The sequence below is a fragment of the Malania oleifera genome, chromosome 3 (assembly GCF_029873635.1).
Source record: "Malania oleifera isolate guangnan ecotype guangnan chromosome 3, ASM2987363v1, whole genome shotgun sequence".
Classification (NCBI taxonomy): Eukaryota; Viridiplantae; Streptophyta; class Magnoliopsida; order Santalales; family Ximeniaceae; genus Malania; species Malania oleifera.
Window position 1 is genome coordinate 125,526,943 of NC_080419.1, and position 26,128 is coordinate 125,553,070.

At 37.2% G+C, this 26,128-nt stretch overlaps 1 protein-coding gene across 1 annotated transcript in view; it reads right to left on the bottom strand.

Annotated features, from left to right (window-relative positions):
- Positions 1-26,128, bottom strand: part of LOC131150353 (eIF-2-alpha kinase GCN2) — a 151,965-nt gene that overhangs the window by 119,000 nt on the left and 6,837 nt on the right. Inside the window, exons 2-5 of the mRNA XM_058101030.1 lie at positions 21,584-21,652; positions 21,420-21,479; positions 21,224-21,329; positions 9,489-9,593 (exon numbers count right to left, since the gene is read on the bottom strand). Of these exons, the coding sequence (XP_057957013.1) occupies positions 9,489-9,593; positions 21,224-21,329; positions 21,420-21,479; positions 21,584-21,652 (340 nt within the window). The remainder of the gene's footprint in view (positions 1-9,488; positions 9,594-21,223; positions 21,330-21,419; positions 21,480-21,583; positions 21,653-26,128) is intronic.

A 26,128-nucleotide genomic window follows, 5' to 3' on the forward strand; every position in this document is an offset into this window, starting at 1 on the left:
GCCACATTAATTTTGACATATTAGGCCCATCGGACTTGGTCCTCTGTAAATTAGGCCCACTCGTAGCCAGCCCTTTAAACCCATTCTTCTTTATATATTTTGAACAATCCCCCACAGCTGTGATGCGCTTAACTAAAGGGACTGGATTAGGAGGTTATACCTTCATATCTTCCAACTCTTTTGAAGGATTTTTCTTGGGGAGAAGTCTTGAAAACAGATTGTACTTTCCGTGGTAATGGTTATGAAGACAGAAATCATCTGTTGTTCAATTGTATTATCACAAAAAGGAGTACAAAAATGTCTGCTCTCTAACGCATAAGCCCAGATCTTTCATTTCTTGGAATGATGAGCTCAGATAGTTATCTATACTTCCTAAAAGGAAAAGGACAAAGGGGGATTTAAATAGGCTTGTTTTGGCATCTGCCATCCACTACGTTTAGAAAGCAAGAAATTCTAATTTGTTTGCAGGAAAATTTTCGTTTTAGAGGAGTTGACTCAAAGAATAATTCAAGATGTTAAGATCAGAATGTATTACATAGAGTTGTTAGTTTGCTGTTCCATTTTTATGCTCTGCCCAAGATGATGTTTTGGGTTTTGCTTTTGTTGTCAGGTTGCTGTATTGTTCTGTGCTGTCTTGCTCCCATTTTGGAGCTTTGTTTCTCTTATGTATTCCCCGTGCCTATAGATATGCCAAAAAGACCAACCTGCTCCAAAGCACATTAGTGGTAGTGGCAACCCCTTTAAATATTCTGGCATTTTTACATCCAGATGCACTAAATAATAGCATGAATAAGACACCACCATAAAATTTTAATCTCCTTCTCTTACCAAAGCTGCCAAATTTAGAAATACAAAAATGTTACAAAGAAGCTGGGCACACCCAATTTTCTCCAAGTATCCCAAATAAATTATTCCAAAATCTCCAGGAGAAGGGACAATGTAGAAACAAAAGAGAGCAGCTTTCTGCATTCCTGAAGCAGAGTTACAAATATTGGGAGATAGGCCCTCATTGGGTCTTCACTTCTGAAGTATGTCGTTAGTATTGACTTTCTGAAGAATGGCAGGCTAAGAAAAGGCCTTGACCTTTGAAGGAACTCGAGCTTTCCAGACTAGAGAATAGAGGAAAAAATAGCTGACATTAGAGTCATGGATCAAATATTTGCACAATTGAGCATAAATGTCAAAGAAGCAAGCTCATTAGTTTCTCTCTCATTGAGGTTCCTCACAAAATGAAAATCCCACAAAAGGCTGTCCTCACTCAATATGATAAAAGCTGCAATAGGAGACTCATGAAGATTAGAAAGAATAGGGAGGTATCAAGGCCTCATGAGCTGAGGGAAAGAAGCAAGCCACACCTGCTGAGTGGTTTTGGCCAAGAGTCAGGGATGCTTCTTGAGTGATTGCATAGAAAATGTTTTTATCTGAATTTTTTAATTTTAATTACTTAATACTATTGATAAATTGAAATTATGAAAGATCGGAAAAATGAGGGAAACCAATAGCCAAGGGCATATTCCCAATCCAATTGTCTTCCCAAAAAAGGATTCTCTCCCTGCTACCTACTTTATAACGAATATTAGGAAAGAAAGAGAGAGATTCGAGACATAAATTTCAAGAGCTGGAGTAAGCAATATTAATTTCTGCAATAGCATCCCACCCATTTTTTGAAAGTTTCAGCAAATAACCAAGTGCCAAAGATAGTTATGTTCTGAGGGGAATACGCCATAACCACTTACCCACCAACGAGATGCTTTTTAGGCACCAAATTAACTAGAACCAAGCCTCCTTTCCTTTTAGATCTACTCACAATGTTCCACTCTACTAAATGATCTCTCTCCTTCTCACCATCTCCCAACCACAAAAATCTCTCAACTTCTCTCTTCTCTAATATGCTGGCAACTGTCACGGAATTCTAAAAAGGGATAAATAATACAAGGGGACAGAAGAGAGACAAGCATGAATAAGAGTAATGCGACTCTCTAAAGTGGGGAAATGCTACTTTCCACCCATCCACCCTCCTAGCAGTTCTCTGAAAACCAAGTCCCAAAACAAATTAGCTTAGGATTAACCCCTAAAGGAACTCCTAAATAGTTACACCAGCTTAAAACACCACAACCTGCTGACCTAGCAAAATGGCCCGGATCCATGCCTGATCCCACAAGGTAGCTCTTATAAAAATTAATTTTTCACTACAACACCTTCTCAGAAACCTTTAGAATGGTGAGAACATTATAGAAGTCATTCACATCCTCCAAAAAGAATGAGTAGTATCACCTACAAACTAAAGGTGAGAAATGGGCAGATCCTCATTCCCCACCTTAAACCCTTCCACCAAACCTCATTCAACCCCTCTATGAATCAATCTGCTTAAAGCATCCACCACAAATAGTGAAAAGGAATGGGGATTGGGGATCATCTTGCTCAAAACCCTAGAAGCTCAAAACCAAGACTTAGCCTCCCCATAAACTAAGACAGAAAAGATCACAGAGGAGAGACACCACGGATCCACTTCCTCCAAGACCTTTTCCTTCCATACTCTATCCAAGACTCAAATAACCCTATTATAAGCTTTCTCAAAAGTCCAATTTCAAAACCAAGCCCCCCTTCTTTCCTCTAACAGCATCCTCAACCACCTCATTAGCCACCAACGCAGCATCAAAGAGTTACCTTTCATCAAGAAAAGAAATTTGATTGTGGGAGATGGTATCCACTCAAAAATCTTCATTCTAAAATCTTACCACCCCCACCTCTCTTCCCTTTTTCCCACTTTAGTTAATAACCAACAACAGCAGTAAACCAAGCTTTATGTCCAACTAGATGGGGTCGGCGAGATTAATTCTTTTCTGCTAATGTACAGTATCGTGGGCAATTTCCACCAACAATTTCCAGCTATTAAATCCTTACCATCTAATTCAAAGTTAATTTAGGTTTACCCCTTTAGTTGACAGAAGAAGCTAAATTCTGCAATTCTTTTCAACTTTCTTTGCTGTTCGTTCCAACCTTCAATTTCTATCCTAGAGGATTTCTAAATTACAACCCAGTTTATCTAGCAACTCCTACAGGTCTCAGCTGTCTCTCCCATCCCCCAGTGGCTCTAGTGTCAAGGATCCATTTTCAGAACCTAGTTCTCTTTCGCAAAACAAGTCATCCTTGTTAAAAGGAACTTACACTTCCACAAGCAATGCCAAAATACCTTTTTCATAAATTAAAAAACTCACTACAACTATGTGGAAGTTTATGAAAGGTAGGAGATGCTAAGCGAGGAGGTGAAGAATTGCCCGAAAGGATAATTTCGGCTGCAGTTCCACTTCAAGGCCACCTAAAATTGTATGAATCTCTTGGAAAATTTGTGTCATGGTAATCAGAAGAAGAAGAAACACTAATGTTACCTACACCCATCTTTTCATAATAACAAACAACCTCCACCACCTCTTAACCACTAAAATAGCATCAACACTCGGCCCCCCCCCCCCCCCACTCCAACACACAAAAGCAGCCTGAGGAACAGACTTAGTATCACTAGGGTCGGATCCCAACCTAATGGCTAGTACCTTAGTAATGATCATATACACCAGATACTAAATTAATAGACCGAAAGTTCAACACCTTATTTGATCAACTCCTTTAGAAATGAAAGAAATAAAACTAGAACTAACACTCTTTCCCACCTTACCATTTCCATTAAACTCATAAACACCCACGTCAAATCCTCCCTCACCACATCCCAACAATCCTGAAAGCGAGCTACATTAAAATTATCCAGCCAAGGAGATTTATCCCTCTCTAAGCTAAATACTATCACCTTGAACCTCCTCCTCCTCAAAACACCTTTGTAACTAAGACTGTAAGACATCAAAGTCCTTGAAATTGGACTCCATACCAACCAATCAATCACAAGCCTTTGTAAGTCCTCCTCAATGTAAAAATCTTTACAAAAATTAGTAGCCTCTTCTATAATCACCTGAACATCATTTATGACCTCCCCACTGCTCAATTTCGATTCTCTTATATAATTACGTCTCACTTGCCCATTAACCACCCTTGCAAAAAAAAAATTGAGTTCTAATCCCCCTCTCTAACCCACTTAAACTTACAGCTTGTTTGGTTCACAGATAACCTTTTCGTTAGAATAAAATGAAATACAGTGAAAATTTTGAGAATGTAGGTAATAACTATTCTTTGTATGTTCCTCATTATTTCATTCAACGTGTAATAAGAAAGGAATAGATGTTCATATGGTGAAATATAGGAAAAGTTATCCCTTACCTATTCCTTGTTATGGATTCATAAAAAGTTTCGCATTTTATTTGCTTTATTGTATCAACATAATTTATTGTGCGAATAATTTTAACTAACCTTTTATAACTAACCTATTCTTGAGAATAAACATTTCGCAAACCAAATAGTTTTTTGCCTCAAGTCCTAACATCCTTCAATATTACATTCTCCAACATAAAACGCAAAATAATAGTAGTTTAAAATAACAAAGACAAAAATTTCTCCAATCTCTTCTAATTTTCCAAAAGCTCACTCCCTTAAAACAGCTAGAGCCAATGCACCATAGAGATATCAAATAATGAATCTTCTACCAAACCAGCTGCCTGCTCAATTTTATCCCTCGAAAAATCTGTGCATTTGCTCCAACCATTTCTCTCCTCTAGAACATTTAAATCAATCAAAATTCTCTCCAAACACCTCTAAATTTTGATCTCTCGTCTTGTTGCCTGCATTTATTGTGCATGGTTAAAAATTATCTTATTCCATGTAATGGGTGTTATTTGTTGTTTGTTTATCACTCCATGTGTGCGGGATGTTTAACTTTGATATACATTGTTGATCCATGTTAAATAATTGGGTAAAATGGATAACCTAAACTCAATGATAGGTCTCTCCCTCTATTTATAATATATGTCGAGTACCATAGGAATGACCATGATACCCTTATTAACTTAAACTTCTTACAAACCAAACTCTTAACAATTAATAATAATGCTAAATGACTAAACAACCATTAACACTACACCTCAAGCTGGAGTATATATATCATATGCTCCTAGCTTGTTACAAATGAATTTCACACAAGCACCTCCTAAGGCTTTAGCAAACAAATCAACAAGCTAAAACTCAAACCTCACATGAGTGGTTGTAATGAGCTTTGGTACAAGTTTCTCTCGAATAAAATGGCAATCAACTTCAATGTGCTTTGTTCGCTCTTGGAAGACAAGGTTGGAGGCAATATGAATAGCAGCTCGATTATCACACATCAACTCTATAGGCTGAGAATGTGGAAAACCTAATTCTTTCAACATGTTCTTCAGCCAAACAAGTTCACATGTAGTGTGCGCCATAGCCCTGTATTCTGACTCAGCACTCGACCTAGCCACCACAGTTTGTTTCTTACTTTTCCAAGATACCAAATTACCACCAACAAAGATATAATACCTGTTTGTGGATCTTCGGTTAGAAGGTGACCCGGCCCAATCTGCATCCCTATATCCCTAAATATGAGTGTGACCTTGATCCGAATACAAAAGACCTCTTCCTGGTGCACCTTTGAGATATCTCAAAATCTAAATTACTGCATCCTAGTGACTTCTTCTTGGGGAATCGAGAAACTGACTCATAACACTTGTTGCGAAGAATATATCTGGTCCGATGACTGTGAGATAATTCAACTTTCCAACAAGTCTCCTGTACCGACCTAGGTTAGGCAACAAATCACCCATATCTAGCATTAACGTCCTATTGGGATCCATGGGTCTATCAATAGGTTTGGATCCCAACAGCCATGTCTCATCTAAAAGATCAAGAACATACTTTCTCTATGGCAATACAGTTCCCGTAAGAGATCTCGATACTTCTATACCCAAGAAGTACTTCAATGGTCCCAAGTCCTTGGTCTGAAACTTACTCTATAGGAAAAGCTTTAGGTCTTGGGTGCCTCGATCATCATCCCTAGTGATCACAATGTCATCCACATACACAATAAGCAAAATCCTCCCATATGAAGTATGATGATAAAAAACAGAGTGATCTACCGCACGCTGATGAAGACCAAATTCAAGTACTACAGAACTAAACAGCCAAATCATGCCCTTGGAGATTGTTTTAATCCATACAATGATTTCTTAAGTCGACATACTAAGCTTGACTCCACCTAAGCAACAAACCCAGGTGGTTGCACCATATGTACCTCCTCATGAAGATCACCATGTACGAAAGCATCCTTCACATCTAACTGATGTAGAGGCCAATGACAAGTGGTGTCTAAAGAAATGAACAAACACATTGAGGAAATTTTAGCGACCGGAGAGAATGTGTCTAAATAATCCAAACCATACACCTAAGTATACCCGTTAGCAACAAATTGGCCTTCAAACGAGCCACAGAATCATCAGAATTGACTTTTACAGTGCATACCCAGCAACAACCAACCACAGACTCAACAGGAGGAAGAGGTACCAAAACCCAAGTATCATTATCATGTAGTGCACTCATCACTTCAACCATCGTTGTCCTCCACCCAGAATGGGATAGGGCGTCAAAAATAGATTTTGGAAGAGCAACGGAAGACAAAGTACTAACAAAACAATAATAGAGGGTGGCAAGAAATCATAACAAACAAAATTAGAGATCGAATGTTGGATACAAGTGCAACATCATGGAAAATAAGATCATTCGATGAGGGAACTAAAGGCACAGTAGTAGAAGCTAGAAGAAGCACTTCCCCCTTGAGTCATCGTGTGTAAACCTACAGCCTAGAAATTAGGACGATCCAAGCAATGAGAAGGACTCAAATTGGATGAAGATGTAGGAGGATTGAGCACAGATACTAGGGTCAGATCTAGAAGGCAAGGCAGAGGAAGAGACTCATTAAGGTCAACAGAACTCAAGGAATCAAAGTAGTATGGTGTAGACTCAAAGAAGGAGACATCAGTAGAGACAAAAAAATAATGCAAAGTAGGGCTGTAACATCAATATCCTTTTTTAGTATAGGAATAGCGCAAAAAGATACACTTGATAGCGCAAGGATCCAACTTATCCATTCCTGGAATTAAATGATGGACAAACAACACACAACCGAATATAAAAGGAGGAAGGGAGAACAAAGGAGCCTTAGGGAAGATAATTGAACATGGGATTTTACCGCCAAGGACACAGGATAGCATTTTATTGATGAGGGAGCAAGCTATGAGCAAAGCATCACTCCAAAGAACTTCCGGGACATTCATTTGATACAATAAGGTACAAGTGACTTCAAGAATATGTTTGTTTTTCCACTCTACAACCCCATTTTATTATAAAGTGTGGGCACTAGAGGACTAATGGACCATACCAGTGCTAGCCAAATAAGCACAAAATTCAGTACTGAAGTACTCCTTAGCATTATCACTACAAAGTATCCTGATTGGCATATCAAATTGAATCCTCATTTGTGAACTGAAGGAACAAAAAATATCAAACAACTCAAAAAGATCTTACATTAAATATAACCAAGTCATCGTAGAGTAGTCATCAACAAATGTAGGACCCCAAATATCAAAATGGACTAGCATGAAAGGACCAACACTCAAGATTAGACATAGAACTCAATGTAGGAATTAGCTGTTTGTCCAAGGATGGATGACCAAGACGACAATGGATTTGAAGTGGTGTAGCTGCGACTGTGCAGGCAATGGATGGAGAAGACAACTCAAAGTAGTGAAGTCCACAAGGCTCACGTCTTGTGCCAATTGTCTTTCTAGTCTTCAAATCCTGAATAACCACAGAATCAGGACAGAATGTGACAAAACAATTTAGTGACTTTGTAAGCTTACTAATTGACATAAGATTGAAAGGAGATTTAAGAATGCATAAAGCAGAAGAAAGAGAGATGGAAGGAGTAGAATTCACTGTTCCTATCCCCTTAACAGCAATAATGGACCCATCAGCAAGGGTAACTTGCGGTCAATTTTTAGGATATTGGAGATTAGAAAAAAAAAAAGTGTGTTTGCACCTGTTATATGGTCAGTGGCAGCAAAATCGATAACCCAAGGACTAGTAGGAAGGATACCAGATGACATACAGACTCTAGGATTACCTTTCTGCGCAAAAGACTCAATGTGAGAAGATGCTGTTGAGATGACTGATACTGTAGAAACCTCGAATACTCCTCCTCTGATATAGTCAGAGTACATGGTTCACTCAAACAAGTGATTAACAAAGAAACCATACTTTCAGGATTTACAAACTCCATCCTAGCATTCAGAAACTCAGACCAATGACCATAAGATTAATTGTTGGAACAATTCGAACAACCATGAACAAGGTGACCAACGATGAACAAGTCACAACTAAATCAGTACAAGACTGCCACAGCACCAAGAAGCTCAGACACAGCCCCAAGAAAGCAACTCACAGCACTGAAACAATTGGAAAAATGAACCACTGAAACTACCATGGAAAAATCACCAACTAACTTATATAACATTGCCACAACCTCACCCAAAAAAAAAAAAAGAAAGCTTGTGAGCACTGTCACTGCTCCAAGAAAATCACCAATTACTGCTACTAACACCGAAAAACAACAGATGAATTACCACAAGTGTGTGGTTAAACAAAGATTGGATCTTTGAGCAAAACATATGTCCGGTAGCTTGATATTTTGATATATGGAAGGAATTAGATTATTGAATCAAAAAACACAGCGAATCCCACTGCTTCAGACCCAATAAACTCAATAACCATTGATAAACTGCTTCAGGAAGCATCAAACAACCATTCCTTGGGTGCCGCACTTGAGCAATTAAAAAAGGATGCGATCTTTGGCCAAAAAACTCCAAAAACATGTTAATAAAGAGATTGGATCACTGCTGGATCATTTCAGGTCAAAACCATGCCTGAAAGTGGCTTCACGTGCCTGCACATGGGGTCGGCCCTGGCAGCCTTCGTCTGGCACATGAGACACGGCCTGGAGGTGGGATTTCAGTGGGGGGCAGAGCAGCAGTGTCTGTGGGTGACTATGGTGATTTGATGTTCTCAAACTGGCAGTGTCGCCCAGAAAATTCCAGTGACTGGTCTGACTTTCTGCTGTTGCTGGCTGTTTTCTAGGGTTATAGTATCACTGAAAAATCTTCTATGATGATAGACATGCAGCGGAATTTGGGTTAGGCTTCAGTTTGATGGTGGTGGTAACACTTAGGGTTTAGGTTTCAAAATCATGCTCAGATACCATGTTGAATAATTGGATAAAATGGAAGGCCTAAACTAAATGATAGGTCTCTCCCTCTATTTATAATATATGTCAAGTACAATAGGTACGACCATAATACCCTTACTAACTTACACTTATTACAAACCAAACTCTTAACAATTAATAATAATGCTAAATGACTAAATAACCATTAACAATCCACAAACTAACAACTTAAGCTTCTAGGTAAAGTAGTAATCTAACCTAACAATATTAAAACAGAAATCATAACTGATATATAAGTTCACAAGCTTACAGATTCATGTGACTGACCAACAGGAACAATTTCAGACAAGAACTCTTGAGCAGCCTCGATCAAATTGAAAATCATTACACGCCCTTCTCGAGCATTAGAATTTGCCTATGATGGAAGAAAGCACATTATCAGGATGAATGCAAGGGGAAAAAAATACCAAAAAAAGAGAAACCGGACTACATACACAGGAATATCAACATTACAGAAATTTGAGAAGATTTCTTTTAAGATAATAAAAGATGTATTAAGAGAGAAGATAAAAAATTACAACCCAATAGATGACATGAAATCTCCCAAAAAATAATGACAATGGAAGTTCAAAAACCGAACAAAATGTCAAAATCTCAAAAAGAAAGCCGCTTTCTAAACTTTTTCCCCCATAACTTGAGAAGATTTTCCACCTCAATGATTCCCCACCAGTTCAAATTCCCCTTAAATCTAAGGGACCAAGGCAAGCATTATCATCAAAATGAAAGAATCATCAATAGCCTCCCTATCATCCACAATAAAAACCAAGATACAATTCTTCTTCACTTTGCTGATTGTACTATTCTGTCTTTTAGAGATGATTTAGGGGGTTTTAAGAATGTTCTAACAATTTTATGGATTTTTCAGGTTGTTTCAGGGCTCATGATTAATTTGTCTAAACCTAGTTTGGTTGGCTTGTATTTTAGTGCACAAGACATTTCTTGTATTCTTCTAGTGATGTAGAGTGCAGGAGTGGCCTATGATGCACTTAGGTCTTCTTTTAGAAGGCTAGGAAATCCTCACACTACTTCTTTTAGGGATCCTGTTGCAGAGCGAGTGGCCAAGAGGCTAGACAAGTAGAAGCACTGTAATTTTTTCTTTAGGTAGTCATAGTACTTCAGTGTTAGTTTGTCTGTCTGGTATTCCTATTTATCTTGTCCCTCTTTAGGATCCCTGATAAATTGTAAGAGGATAAAAAATTTTACAGAGATTTTCTTTGGTTGAGGTAGGGAGGGTAGGAAAGACCATTTAGTGAATAGGGAGGTTGTCAAGAAGCCTAAATCTAAAGGAAGATTGGGAATTTGAAGCTTAGTGCACAAGATCATTTCATTATAGGGAAAATGGTCGTGGTGTTTTCTATCAGAACTTGAATCCTTTTGGCATAAGGTGACCAAAAGTAAATATGATTCCATTAGGAATGGTTGGAATAAAACGGTGGCAGGGATTGTTCCATGCTAGTCATAGGAAATTTCTCTCTTTAACTTTTTTTTTATCAGCAGGAAATTCCCCCCTTAACTTTATCCCACTTTTATCTCTGACTCAGTACAAGAAGTTCTAAAATATGGTTTTGGGAGGATTTTTGGGTAGGGGATACTCCACATAATTGAAAGTATTCTATCATTTTGCCATGGATGACCAAATAGAATATAGCATGTGTCCATCAGCATTACATCACATCAGACAGACTCTTCATAAGAGATTCCAATTGAAAAATTGAACATCCAACTCATTTTCACAAATACTTCCTTCACTTTACTGGACCAAAGAATGCAATACAGCCACAGGGTTCCACCCCTTCAAGCTTCAATTTTTCCACCACTACTTCAGAAAGAAGATTTTTGCAAGTGTTACCATCAATTACTAACGTACAGAGCTTGCTTCCTGCAGCAAATCTTGTTCTACAATAAGTATTCTGCAGCCAATCATCCTTCATCTGAATATTTTCACAATCTGTCTTCTGCTCCTCTTTAAAGGTTGTTACAGTCATATTACGCATTTTATCAACCAAGGTCTTCCTATGGTAGCAATAACCAAGGGTTTCCTTGACATCCGAAATAGTTATCCTTGAGATACAGATGAGCAGCCATATTTATTAATTCAGGCTTGAAAAAAATACCAAAATTCAGATCCAAGATACAAATCAAAGGACTTGGTTTAAAAACAGAAGTAGAATAACCAAAATGGAAAATGCGCAGGGCAATAGAAGCTTAACAATCCCAAATAAAGCAGCAAACAGCAAGCAACACTAAGCAACTCAAGGAAAGAGCTGCTATGATACCAATTTTATGCAGCAAGCATGGGGCAAAATATGGTAGAATCTACCAGATTAGAATCACATAGGTTAGGATTAATTGCAGCAATATTTAGTGGTTAAGAGAGATCCTCTTGCAGAAACATGGAGGATGTTAAGAAAGGTGCGACCAGGTAAATCTTGAACCCACACTTTTACCTTCTCAAGGAAATTCTGAACATATCAGAATTGATAAACAAAATGGAAAGGGAAAACTCTGTTCTGCTTCTTCACTATCTGAGACTAACATGACAGCCTTGCACACTATGGCAGCCTTGACCTCTCTAGACTCAAAGACTTCAAAAATACATTTTAGAACCAGACCCATAAATGAACTTTGAAAATGAAGTTTGACTTAGGAAATGACGCACTTTAACTTACTAATGACAGCTAGATAACAATAATTAATAACTATGATTGCAACTAACACAGCAGAGAGTGGATATCTTCCAGAAAATATTAACTAATGCTTCACCGGTTCAGCGTTGCATCAAGGCTCCATTCCTGCAAATATTTCAATTTCCTATCTTGTTCAGACCCTGATAGAGCTTTCTTATTGAACAACCTTATTTGGAAGGCCAATGATCCTTTTAAAGTTGAGCCTTTGGTGCATGATTTTGAATAGGTTAAACATCGATGATTAATAAAGCTGTATTGCCTCGTGTGTGTTATGTGCAAGAAGAATTCATACCATTGCCCATCTGTTTTTGCATTTTCCATATGTTTCAAGGTTGTCAAATCTTCTTCTTCACATTGATGGGGAATGTTGGGTGTGCCTGTGTATTGTGGAATCATTTCTCGTGACATTTTGGGATTTCAAGCAAAAGGGATTGTACGATTTCATGGCATTGTGCTTTATTGTCTATGGCATGGTACACTTGGCTACAAGGGAACACGAGGATCTTATAGGACTAGGTTCTCCCTTTTCACTTGCTTTGGGATCAAGAGATTTCTTTTTTCTTGCTTTCGGTGTCTGTGATTGGTGCTTTTCCAGCAATTCCCTTTGAGTCTACTTCAGAATGATTGGACATCTTTTTTATTTTTTCTTTTTTGATAGCAAAAGAATATTTCATTAATAGGAAGAGAATTTACATGAGGGTGAATGGGACATCTCCAAAAAAAGGCCTGGACCAATCCAGAAAAGAACAGCTAATAAAAACCAAAAAGTAAAAGATCAGTGTGCCAAAATGTTCCTCCAATCTTCATGCAACTTGTGGAACTAGTTTCTCCAAGGAAAACCCACACCAGAACACCACACTTAGGCAAAATACTGAATTTGATCCCAAACCAGCAACCAGTTTTATTTTTTCCCATTTAATATCCTTGCATTATGCTCCAACAATAACCCCGATAAAACTGCAAGTATTCCAAATTTCAGTAAGATTGCCTTATCCTTTCTCCTACCAAAGCCTTTGAAAGAAATAACTAAGAATTCACCAACCGAAGAAGGGCAAACCCAAGTTTCTCTTTGAAATACCAAAAAGCATATTCCAAATCCTCCAAGAAAGCTCAGTGCACAAGAAGATGAGAAGTTGTCTCAGAACTTTTGTAACAGAGCACACATACACTGGGAGAGAGCCTTCAAAGGTCTCCTAATTTGCAGCAAGTTATTGGTATTAATTTTATCGAGCACAACCAAACAAGTGAACGCCTCAATTTTTTGGAGGAGCCGTAGCCTTTCAGAAGAAACAATAGAGTGGGAAAGAAGAATTGGAGTGAGTCAAGAATTAAAAAAAGATTTACAAGAAAACACTCCCGATTGATCGAAAGACCAAGACCGAACATCCCTCCTTGAAGAAAGATTACTACCATTCAATAGAGATAACAAAGAAGACAACTCCACCAAGTCTCTATCATTAAGAGGCCTGCAAAAAAATGGAGATTCCAGGAAACCAATGGGCTACGCAAATTTCCAATTACGGATCTAAGAGCCCCTCCCCACCTCAAGTTTAGTGCGGGGGTTGAAAAAATGATAAATGGACCTCCAAGGACTACCAAAGAACATATTAAACTAACATTGGTATCCCACCTATTCTCATCCAACCAAAACTTCTTATTACTCCATGCCAAAGGAACAATCCTTACAGAGTGAAACGCCAAAAGCCATTTAGCTAAAAGAGTCGTGTTTTTAGACATAGACTTCCCTAGACTCAACCCTCCCTCCTTTTTTGACCTACAAACCTCACCCCAACTAATTAAGTGGTCCTTGTGAACCCCCCAATCAAACCACAAAAAGTCCCTAATGATTCTCTCAAGCTTGCTAGCAATCCCCATTAAAATCCTAAATACAGACAAGATATATAAAGGAATGCTAAAAAAGACAAGCCTAAATCAAGGTTATTCTACACCCTAAAGATAAAAGAGCCCCCTCCCAACCGTCTAACCTCTTAGTGACCCTTTCCACTACCAAATTCCAAAAATATGTCGCCCTAGGATTACCCCCAAGGGTATCCCCCCTGAATAGGCCATAGGCCAATCTGAAAGGCCACACCCCACTTCAATGGCCCTTTCCCTCGCTCCACGAGCACATTCAAAGTTGCTAATCCACTCTTAGGCATATTAATTTCAAGGCCCGACACCCTCTCAAAATTTTGAAGAAAACCCAAAATTCTCAGACAAGAAGTGCTATGATCATCAAGGAAGAAAATGGTGTGATCAGTGAAACTAAAAATGATTGGACACCTTTTTTGCATTATTTTTTCATTGTACTACTTTCTTTTGGTATTTTGTTTGGTTATGGGTGGAACTCTTGTCCTCTATAATTTATATTCTTTCTTCTTCTTCTTTAATATAATTTTCTTTTATTATCCCAAAAAAAAAATCTAAGCTAATCAAAACCCCGCCAATCACTCTAAAAGGTTACACATGTTCATATTACCCACTTGAGTCCCCTAGAAGACACCCCAATGGTTAAAGCTTGGGACTTCCACGTTGGAGGTCTCAAGTATGAATCCTAGGAGGTAAAGAAAGGGGTATGGTATGGGAGATAGGCTATCTCTTGTTGTGCAACGAACACTCAGCATGGACCTCAATGGGCTGGGAGAAAAAAAGCATTACCCATGTGAAACTGATAACACTTTTTTAAAATGCTTTACCATTCGAAGAATGCCTCTTTTCAAAGACTAAAGTGTGGAACTATGCAACAAGTCACAATAGTGCCACAAAGACCCCATATGCCTAGAAAAGATAGCACCTTTAAAGGAAACCCCACCATCTATTTCCCACAATGCATTTGTTAAAAGAAAACAAACAAAGAAAGGTGGGAGAACTTTCTTCTTGGTTCATTCCTTTCCTTAGATATAGGTTTGGGTGATGGATCTCAAAATAATTTTTTTGGGAAACTAATGAGGAACCTCAATAGTTCACATATAAGCAAGATTAAGGCATTTGGAGATGTTCATGTTTACCATCAAAAAGGATGGAAAAGATAAGGAAGAGTTGTTTGTCAATAACTGTACAAATTCGAGTATGCAGGAAGGCAAATCTTCTAAAAATAGATGATGTTCGGAATTTTTATGTTGAGGAATCTCAGGACTGCACTAGGTCCGAAATAAAAAAAGGAGGAATTCATACTCAAAAAGAGAAAACTAGGGAGGATATCACATCTATTGCTGGACGAGATTACCAAAAAATTGGATTATGCTTCAGTCTCTTCTTATGAGGGTATTTATCATGTGCGTCCTTCTCCGATTGAATGTTTGGAGGATGTATCTATTTTTATTTAAAGAAAAGGGGGGATGGGGGTTTGGTGGAAATTAGATTGAGAAAATTTAGTGTAGGGGTGGAAGGTTACCTACTCCCATGGAGAATTTAAGTAAATAGAATGTTGATGCTCAAAAGCTTTTGGACAGAACTATATTGTGGATGGGTGATCCTAAAGGGCATGAAGTTCAGTTGGATGGAGCTAAAACAAAGGTGAATAAAAATTGGCAGGATTACCAAGATTATAGAACTCTATCAATTATGAAGGGAAGGGCTTGAAGAGGGGTTTTCTTTTGGGGTTTGTTAGCTTTTTTTTTTTCTCTTTGGTTTTTCATTTCTTTACATTTTTCTGATATGATGATTTCTCATCCTCTTCTAGTTCGTAATTTTCTCTATTATCTTCTCAATATATAAAATCAAGGGTAAGGCTGCGTATACTATGACAACCCTCCCCCTACCCTCGCAAAGCGGGGTGCCTTGTGCCTAGGGATGCCCTTCTTTTATCTTTCTCAATATTTCTTTTGTGATCTAATATATATGCAATTTTCAGCATTTAGGGGTTTGCTTTTTTTGTGGGGAAGAGGGGTGAAGAAGAAAAGAAGATATACATTGTGTGTGATTGTTTTTTTTTGTGGGGGGGGGGGGGGGGGGGGGGCATAGAGGAGAATAAGATCCTCCTAGAAAAAGAAGAAAACAAAATAGAATCAAAGACAATCAATTGAACCGCCTTGCAATCTCTCTGAAGATCCAGAAAGACACCCTTTTAAAACATCCAGCTGCAACGTACTGAATCCTCCCAAAGAAAAATACCAAAATTCTTCTTCCTTGAAAAGACACAAGCATTCCTTTCCACCCACAATTCCCATGGAACTGCAATGATGCCACAAGGCTAAACCATCACCACTCTTTCAAAACCTGTAAAAGATAAAACGTAATAATTCCTCCACCAAATCCAGGCAAGCCCAATTTTCCCCAAAATTAACAAATGACTTGCTCCAAATCTCCCAAAAGAAACAACAATGCAAAAAATAGATGCGATGCAGATTCTGAATTATCAAACCACGAGAGCAAAAACATTGGCAAAAATAGCACCTTCAAAGGCCTCCTTAACTCCATTAAGAACAACCAAAAAAGTAACTGCCTTTGTCTCAGAGGGGGCTTTAGCTTTCCAGACAACATATTTTATATAAGGAATAATTGAAGGATAATATAAGCAGTATTCTTCCAAAGGCTCTCCATAAAACAACTTAAACCCCAATAAATACCCCACCCATTACAATGTAAGCCAAATTTACTTTTTATAACTTTATGCCAAAGGAAGCTTTCCTCAAAAGGAAAATACCACAGCCATTTGCCCTATAATGGGGGACTGCCATTTACCCTATAACGGGGGTGTTTTTAGACACCAAATTTCGAAGACCCAAACCACCCTCCATCTTAGATCTACACGCTGTTGGTATTTTGTGTAAAAGTATTTCGAAAGCCATTACTACTCTCCTTTAACGGTCGTTTAAATATTTTATTTAGTTCAATTAATCGTTATAAAACAGTTTTGACCGTTATTGTTAACCATTTTTAACACTTTTTGTGACCCTTTTTTGACTGTTTTATAACCTTTTTGTGACCATTTTAAAATTAAGTGTTCATGTGAGTGTGTATCTATATACAGAGATGGATAAGTACATAGCTTCTAGTGTTTTCTTCTTTCTCACAAAATTCTTTTCTTTGAAAATTTTTTTGTTGCTGATCTAATGATGATTTCTTGTAGTCATTGTTACAATATATGTCTGGGTTAACCAAGTCATGCTGTCCTTGTCCCCCGATTGGTGAGTGCACGCCAATCGAAAAAGGGTTATTGTGTCCTGGGGGTATACACCAACAAGCCTTCAACACAGTTCTTGAAGGGGCGCAATCTTCCTTAAGCAGAGTGCTACGCATGCCTCAACCGATAAGTTTCTCAATTTTATTTTTCTCATCTTGTTTTCAGATTCATTCTTTCAACAATCTTAGGGAAGAATAAGAAAAAAATATTCTAATCATATTGATGCTACGTCTTTGAATTGATGCTACAGAGTTCACTATCTATGTCTTTCCAAGACGTGTTTAAAATTGAGACGTCTAGCGACATATTTTAAAATTATGAATTATTATCATCATTGTTATCTATTTTAGAGCATTTTCAGAGATTGGTTGATCTGTGATAGCATTGAAAAATTAAAAAATAAAATTAATTTTAAAGAAATGTTGAAGGCATTGGTTGACCAGTGAATTACTTTGTTTTACCTTATTCAAAAGTAATTTTATTACTATTTTCTAACGTTGCTGCATGATGATTGATAAGGTGCATGGATATATGTTGTGACTTGGGATTGAATTTATTTTCCAAGTCCTAGCAGTTGAATTTGTTCACTACGTGGTTTCTATTTTGATTTGGAACAGCAACTTGTGTTAGTGTTTTCATTTGAAATTGAGGTTAGTTGATATAGTTTTCATTTCTTTATTATTTAGAAACAAAACTCAGGATATTGTTATTATTTGTTTGCCGGCTTAACAACTAAGAAGCAGGGTAAATGGCTAGTTGGGTCAATAAATCTTGTTGATTGCTAAACTTCAATATTTATTAATTCCAGAATTAAAAATTCACAGGATTTGAAAGCTTGGTATATACAACTTTCTTGAATTATAAAATCCTTTTCAGTGCAAATTTTGGCACATGAAAGGTTACTATGATATAATCTGCCATTGCATAGGATACATGCAAAGTAATGGAATGACATGAAGCTTCTGAGAAAGCAACTAAGACTTTTTTTTTTTTTTCAAATAATCAGTTGAAACTATTTTTTGTTTGTGAAGATTTCTGAATCATCGTGACATATTTCTACTTAAAGAGTGAATTTTTGGTCTAGATCCAAAACTATTTTCATCAGTTACCATTGAGGTTTTACTATGTAAGTTCTCTCTCTCTCTCTCTCTCTCTCTTTTAATGAATTGACTGATGACAGGGATGTGCAATCCCAAATCCACGAGTATAGCAGATTGTTGAAGGACCTAAAAATTGCTAGATGCCTTGGTGGTTAGGAGACTCGTTGAAATTTACCAAAAGGAAACATATGTCATTAGAAGATGTCATGGTGCACTTTATTTAGAGGGATACATATTTCCATGCCTTTTGATTGATGTGAACTTACAATTAAAGAAAAATACAGGTGATAGTGAATCACAATCAGAATATGCAAAGATAATTTGGAGTTTGTTACATTTCATGAATTATACTCATCTTGATATAGCATATGCAGTTTATAAATTGTGTAGATATAATCAGCATCTTGACTGAGACTACCAAGATACTTGAGAGACACCATGGATTATCATGTGCAGTGGATTTTCTGTTGTATTAGAAGGGGTTACAGTAATGATAATTGAATCTCTAATTCAGATGAGAAAAAACCCACTAGCAGTTATGTCTTTACCTTAAGAGGGGCTGTTGTGTCTTGGAAATTATCCAAACTTAGAGCTCAATCTACCATTGAGTCCGAGTTTATTTCCTTAGAGATGGCAGGAAGTGAAATTGAGTGACCAAGAAATTTTTTTAGTAGATGCCCCTTTATATGGATGAAACCAGTTCCATTTGTGTCTATGCACTGTGTTTGCCAAGTTACACTAGTTTATACAAAGAATAAAATATAACAAGAAAACAGACATAATGTTGTAACATAGGTGCTGAGTATGGGGTTAATTTCCCTACATTATATGAGCTCAGAGATGAATTTAGCAGATCCTCTGACTAACCACCAGGTAGAAAGCCAGTGTGTACCTCATCGAGGGGAAAGGGATTTATGCCAATAACCGAAGGTCAAAGGTGATGGTAACCCAACCTATGTGATTGGAGATCCCATGAAGTAGGTTCGTATAGGTAATAAAAAGTCATCAATTGTCCTTGTATACACTATTATTGAATTTATAAATGCCCATTCCCAGGATGAGGATAGTGAATGTGAGAGGTTGAGCACTTTCTTTTAATGAATTTCGTTGCCCTTATGATGGTGTGCTTAATTGCAATGCAAACTTGATGATTTCACCTATATGAGTGTGGAGTGGGGCCACTCCTATATAATCTGAGGCAGGATTGCCAGAGCACTCATGAAATCTAGGCAAGGTGCATGGCTTATTCACACCAATCCACGTTGAACAGCAGCTTAAGATTGTAATGCAGATTGTAGATGGTAAGCTAATTTGACTTACAATTGTTCATAGAGACTTAATGTTTCACCATACTTTTATGGATCACAACTTATCATCCTAGGTTTCGTTCATAGCCTAAAAGGCACCAGATACGATACATTGCATTCTAGTTGGTTAAACCCAGATATTCTTTAATGTTTGAAATAAAGGGAGATTGTTGGTATTCTGTGTAAAAGTATTTCAAAATCTTTTACTGCTCTCCTCTAACAGTCATTTCAATATTTTATTTAGTTTTATTAATCGTTATAAAATAGTTTTGACCATTATTGTTAACCGTTTTTTACCTTTTTCTGATTGTTTTATGACCGTTTTGTGACAGTTTTAAAAATAATTGCTTATATGTATATGTATATATGTGCATATATATATAGAGAGAGAGAGGTAGAGATATATAAGGATGCAACTTCTAGTGCTTTCTTCTCCCTCACAAATTATTTTATTGGAAATCCTTTCGTTGCTGATGGCTTCCCATTGAAAATGACTTCCCCCAAAGAAAGCACTTCGGGCCTAAGTGATAGTGTCCCTTATTTACTCCACCTATCTACAAGCACTTTCACAACAACAACTTTATACAATTAGACTAATAGATAAAAAATCAGCAACTTTTGAAGCCTAATCCTTCTTAGGCACTAAAGTAATGAAAGTCGAATTAAAGCTTTTGCCTAAGAACCCTGTTAAAGCTCGATATACATTGTTGGCCCACAGTGTAACAGCTTAAGCTTTTCGGTAGAGTGGTTGCTTAACATGGTATCAAACTATAGGTGTTAGGAGGTCCTGGGATCTACTCTTGTCGCCCGTGTTTATTTTGCAGTGTTATTTACAGCTTGTTTATCTCTCCACGTGCAATCGGCCTACACAGGAAAGTGTTAAAGCTTGATATACATTGTCAGCCCACACATAACAGCTTCAGCTTTTAGGTAAAGCAGTTCCTTAACAACCTCATTAAAATAGAATTCATTTAGAACCTTCATCAAATCAGTAGCCACATCCCAACAACCCTGAAATTGGATCTGGAGCCTTATACCTATCAATCCCAAACAAAAAATTCCTAACCTGCTCTTCAAAAGGCCACTCCAAACAACTCATCCCGACACTAGAAATAGGGCTCCACTCTAATCCCTCAAATCATTGGTTTACTCCCAACCTCCTCAGTAAATAAATTGGGGGGAAAAAAATCAGTGATCTCATTTGCAATCAATTAAGGATCAGAAGAGATTATTCCTCTCAACTCCAATTCCCTCACTAAATTTCTCCTTAATCTTACCATCAGACAGCCTATGAAGAAATAAAGTGAAAAAAAAGCATCCCTGAGCCACAAGGCTCCCCACTTTGTGAGGGAAAGGGGAGAATCGTTACCATGTACGCAGCCTTACCCCTGCTTTTCTATGCAGAGAGGATGTTCCCTTGGACTCAAACCCGTGACCAAACAATCACAAAGGAACAATCTTACCGTTGATCCAAGGCCTGTCCTCCTGGTCTAAGAAAAAATATAGAATTATAATCACCCTTTCTAACCATTTAAATTAATATTTTGCCTCCAACTCCTCATTTCCCTAAAAATCACATTCTCTGGCTTATTTTCAATGGCCCACTTCACCTCCTCCAGCTCCGTCAAAACTCCCACATCTTCTTTTCTATCAAAACAAATCAATCTTGGGTAAGATGTTAGCTTTCCTAACTATATTATTGCCAAATACTTTCACATTCCCCTTTTAAAAATAAAGCATTCAATGAATCCGGAGTAACCTCATACCTGGTCTTGAAGCAGAGAAAGAAGATTATCAGCATCAACTCTGGACAAACCTTTCTCTGGAGTAATCTGCAGCCTTGGACACTTATATGGATACCCTGGCAAGCACCTAATCAAACATGAAAAAACAAAAGAACCGTTAAAAAATAAACAGTGATTGATGTAAAATAAGAACAGCAGTGCACAAAACTACACTGACCTAACTGAAAGAAGAGCGGAAACATCTGGATCCTCATAACCCGTATCCTTTGAGTAAGGCCTGTTTGCATTTCAAGTTAAGCAAAACTTGAACAGGATAATTATGGTTCGTTTGATGAATACATGACTATGATGTAAAGATAAAATGAATAACTGAAAGGCAACCTGAGCTTAATAATGATCTGTGGAGATGACTCCGAAACAATTTTGAGGTCCTCCTGAAAAATTGCACACCTAAAAATCCCACGAGTGCGCACACATGTCAATGAAACAATGTTATAATCAAAAAATAGCACATGCTTCTAAAAACATCACAGATATTTTCTAGGTGCCATCCAAAATGATGTCGTCCCAGCTAACCAGGTCTAGAAGCAGCAAATATAATGAGACACATGGATATGATATATTATAACACTTCAAAAATCATATAGTAGAGTCCTTTTTTGTTCTAGAGGGAGGGATGGAGTAACATAACAGTAAATTAAACTGCAATGAAGAATCACCAGTAATTAGTGCTAACATCACTGTGCAGCTGCAGTAGAATGGGATCATCCACATTTGAATGCCAATTTTTCCAATGTTAATATGTTAGCAAATTCAGCCAACTGCTAACAAACAAATTATTTGAAAAATAGATGGAAAATACATAAATTAGAAAAAGTCATACCACAAGATTCACATAGCTAACATGTCACCCCACATTCCCACCTCACGAGATGATTGAAACCTTCATTACCTTCCAACCCCAAGGAAATTAGTCTTAGTATTTGCTGAGAAATGGGTAAAACAGAAGACCAAATCAGGACAATAGGTCTCTCTATTTATAATATATGTCAAGCACATACCAATGACCATAATACCCTCACTAACTCACACTTATTAACATAACATTAGCACATACTAATAATGTTAAATGACCAAAATAACCATAACACTCCCCCCTTAAGCTGGTATCCATTCTCGCTCAACTCAAACTTACTTCTAGTAACTCTATGCCATAGGAAAGAATCTTCTAGGGGGGGAACGCCATAACCATTTAGCTAAGAGAGCGGTGTTTTTAAAAACCAGCTTTCCAATACCCAGCCCACCCTCCATTTTAGACCTACAAACCACTTCCCAACTTACTAAATGATACCTATGGCCCCTCAACTCAAGATCACAAGAAATATCTCATAATTATCTCAAACTTACTAGCAATCCCCACAAGAATCTTAAAAATAGGCAAATAATACATGACACTAGACAAACAAGCCTGAATGAGAGTGATTCTACCCCCAAGAGAGAAAAGAGCCCCTACCGGCCATCTAAACACTCCTCCACCCTTTCCACTACCGGATTTAGAAAATATGTAGATCTGGAATTACCAAAGGGACCCCTAAATAAGTCAAAGGCCAATCCAATAAACCACATCCCGCATCGAAGGACCACTCACTAGCATGCTCAATGGGCACATCACCACCACTAAAATACTCTTCCCTATATTAATTTTAAGCCCAGACACCCACTCAAAAACTTGGAGAATAAACACTCCTAAAAGAAGGGCTACGATCATCTCAAAGAAAATGGTGTCATCAGCAAACTATAGATGAAAAATCACCACTCCATCTCTCCCCATTGCCAACCCCTGATCCACTACCCTATCCACCATCATACTGAAAACATCAACTACTAGGAAAAACAAAAAGGAGGAAAGTGCATCTCCTTGTCTAATACCTCTCGAGGCCATAAACCATGACTTAGGTTCACCATTCACAACTACCAAGAACCACATATTATACAAACAACCCTTTATCCACTAGCACCAATGCTCACCAAAACCTATTCACAAAAATTTTATCTAAGAAACTCCAACCAACTCTATCACAAGCTTCCTCAAAATCAAATTTGAAAAGGAAGCTCCTCTTCTTTCTCCAATGAATATCCTCCACCACCTCATTAGCAACTAAAATAGCATCTACTATTTGTCTCTCCCCTCCCCATTAAACGCACTTTGAGTAGTAGGGATAATCTTATCAAATTCAAACTTACTTTAAGACTCTATGCCAAAGGGATGAATCCTTTAAAGGGAGTTGTTAAAGCAATTTAGCAAGGAGGGCATAAGGCCAAGATTTTATGCTGAATTTTAGCATTTTCATCAAAAGAAGATTCTAAATAAAATGGCCATCCAAATGATATGAGCATGGGATAATAGTAAGCCTTAGAGTAGAAGAAAATTCTTGATATGTTGGAGGGTTGCATAAAGGCAGGCAAAATAGGCACCCAAAAAAAAAAAGGAGAGAGGAGAAGAAGTTCAAAGAGGAAAAGTAACCCAAATGCTTGGATTGTGGTTCTACGTAGGTGAGAAGGGTGAAATCGTTCGATTGCATAGTGAGAACCACTAGCAAACACCATTCAATCATTTTGGGGCTCCTTTGGAAAGGCAATGGAGTTTTTAAGGCAAATAGAGGCCAGGAAGACAATTTTAATAGTTTTATTTTGCAAAAAAATCCATAGATGCTACTAGCAAATTGTGCTAATAAAGGGGCAATTTTTTTTTTTAAATTAAAGGGGTCGTAGTAGAATGGTGCATAAGGCCATAATGCTAGGCCTAGTGATGGGAAAGAATTCGTGGAACTTAAGCTAGTTCTCAAGTTAGAGCCATAACTTAAGAAATCTTAATGAGGCTAGATCAAATTCAATAAGTAAAGGAGGGTCACCTGATATTCTCTCAGTCAAAATGGAGCTTTTGCGAGTGGGCCAAAGTTTTTACTCCTTTAAAAACAAATCATTAAAAAGGTCCATCAAAGAACAAAAGAGAACGTTCTTGTTGCCTAGAACTAATGACCAAAAGCATGGCATTCACAATGTTGTTCTTTTTAGGGAGCTAGGAAACAGGAAAAAGGGTTATGATGGCAAGAGAGGGTGATGAAGACAAGGAAGATGGAGTAGCAATGTCCAACCAAATTGAGGTGTTAAATCGCCTTTCAGAGCTTCATAGGAAGGCAAAAGAAGCAATGAGAGTGGAGGGAGAATATTTGAAGAGCTAAGGAAACGAGGTTCTGCTTGTAATCAATTTGAAGTTTTGAACATCTATCCAGAAGTCAATAAGGAAATAGAATTGTCACAATGACTTTGAGGAGGAGAGTTGTTATTGGATCAGCTGCAACATCTACACATGTCCAACTATATAGGTGCGGAGTCTTCGCAAGAAGGCGGTCAACAACTAGACTGTAAAGAGGTGGAGAAGGGTGAGTTAGAACAAACCTTGAGATGTCAAAGCATAGTCTTGGTATTAAAGCTTTCAAGGGAGTTTAGCATACAAATATGGCCCATTCAATTCTAGTGCATCTCTTTCAATAGTCCCAAATTTGATCCCTGCAAGGTCTTAAATTTCAATTTCGACTTAAATTTTGAAGCTCCAAAAGTACGGAGATTTCAACAGAAATTTTGATTTTGATGTCAATTTTAATTTAAATTTGAAAAAAAATAACAAAAATCAATAGTAAAGCATAGAATACTTTAAAGAAACTTTAGAAATGGTTAATAAACATAAAAATGCAAGTTTTAAGGCTAATATATTACAAGTTAAATGGTGGAAAAGTTGTAATATATATGTGTATCAAACATATTTGTAAGATAATTTGCATTAAACATATTTAGTTAATACAAATAAAATTCATAAATCATTTAAATATTATTCATTAAACAAATAATGATAATTTAGATATGAATGGTCAAATAAAATGTTATTGTAAGCTTATTTTTTCATATAATTTCAAAAGCCCTCGAAATAGTCTTTTGTTTTGATAAAAAATACATAAATTAAATTAAGAAACAAATTTTACTTCACTCCTAAATCTCTCATTTGAATTCTGAGAAAATTTCTTTATATACTTAAAATTTTGACAAGTTTTGATAAATTTTCAAGATTTCAATAAACTTCAAATGATTCGTTGAAATTCCGATGAAAATTATGTAAAATTGACTGCCATTTCAGTTTCTAGGGTGACAGAAACCGAAAATTTCTATGGAATTTCAACAATTTCACAAAAATTAAAGACCATGGATCCCTAAGAGATACCTAATGAAGTTCACAAGATGGGTAATGAATCTCTTGGGGCTCGCTTCAAAAATATTGTTAATTCTAAATTTAATTTTCCACTCCAAAGCATTTTTTACTTCTTTTAATCCCCATTGTGACAAAGTTAATCAATCAAAAGGGAGAAGTCTATCGTGGACATTCTTGATGAGTTATCTCTTAGCTTGGTGAACCGTAATAGAGAAGTCATTAGGATTGATATAGTGGGTATTATTATAGGAAAAAATCTTGAAATTTTAAAAACCAAGCAAACTTGCTTTTTCCTCAGTTAATTGTGAGAAAGGAGAGAGGCGTTTGGATAATATTAGGACTTTAGTTACTAATGAAGTTTCTCTCTTGGAAGTTTGGGGTTTAGGGTGTTACAAGAAGAGTAAAGGAATTAGAGATTTAAATAATAGAGTTCCCCTAATATTTTGTTCATCTAGGAATCTAAGGCAGAGGTGGTAGCATGTCAGTAAAGGGTTTTAGGGAGTCAAGGCTAAGAGCTTGGATGTTTAGTCCTTCCTCTAGAGTGTCTAAGGGGTATATTATCGCATGGGACACTAGGGTGGCACCTATGAGGGATTGTTTGTCTTTTTCTATTTCTAGGTTATTAGAAGTGAAGGTTTTGGGTGTTTGGTGGTTCAAATCAA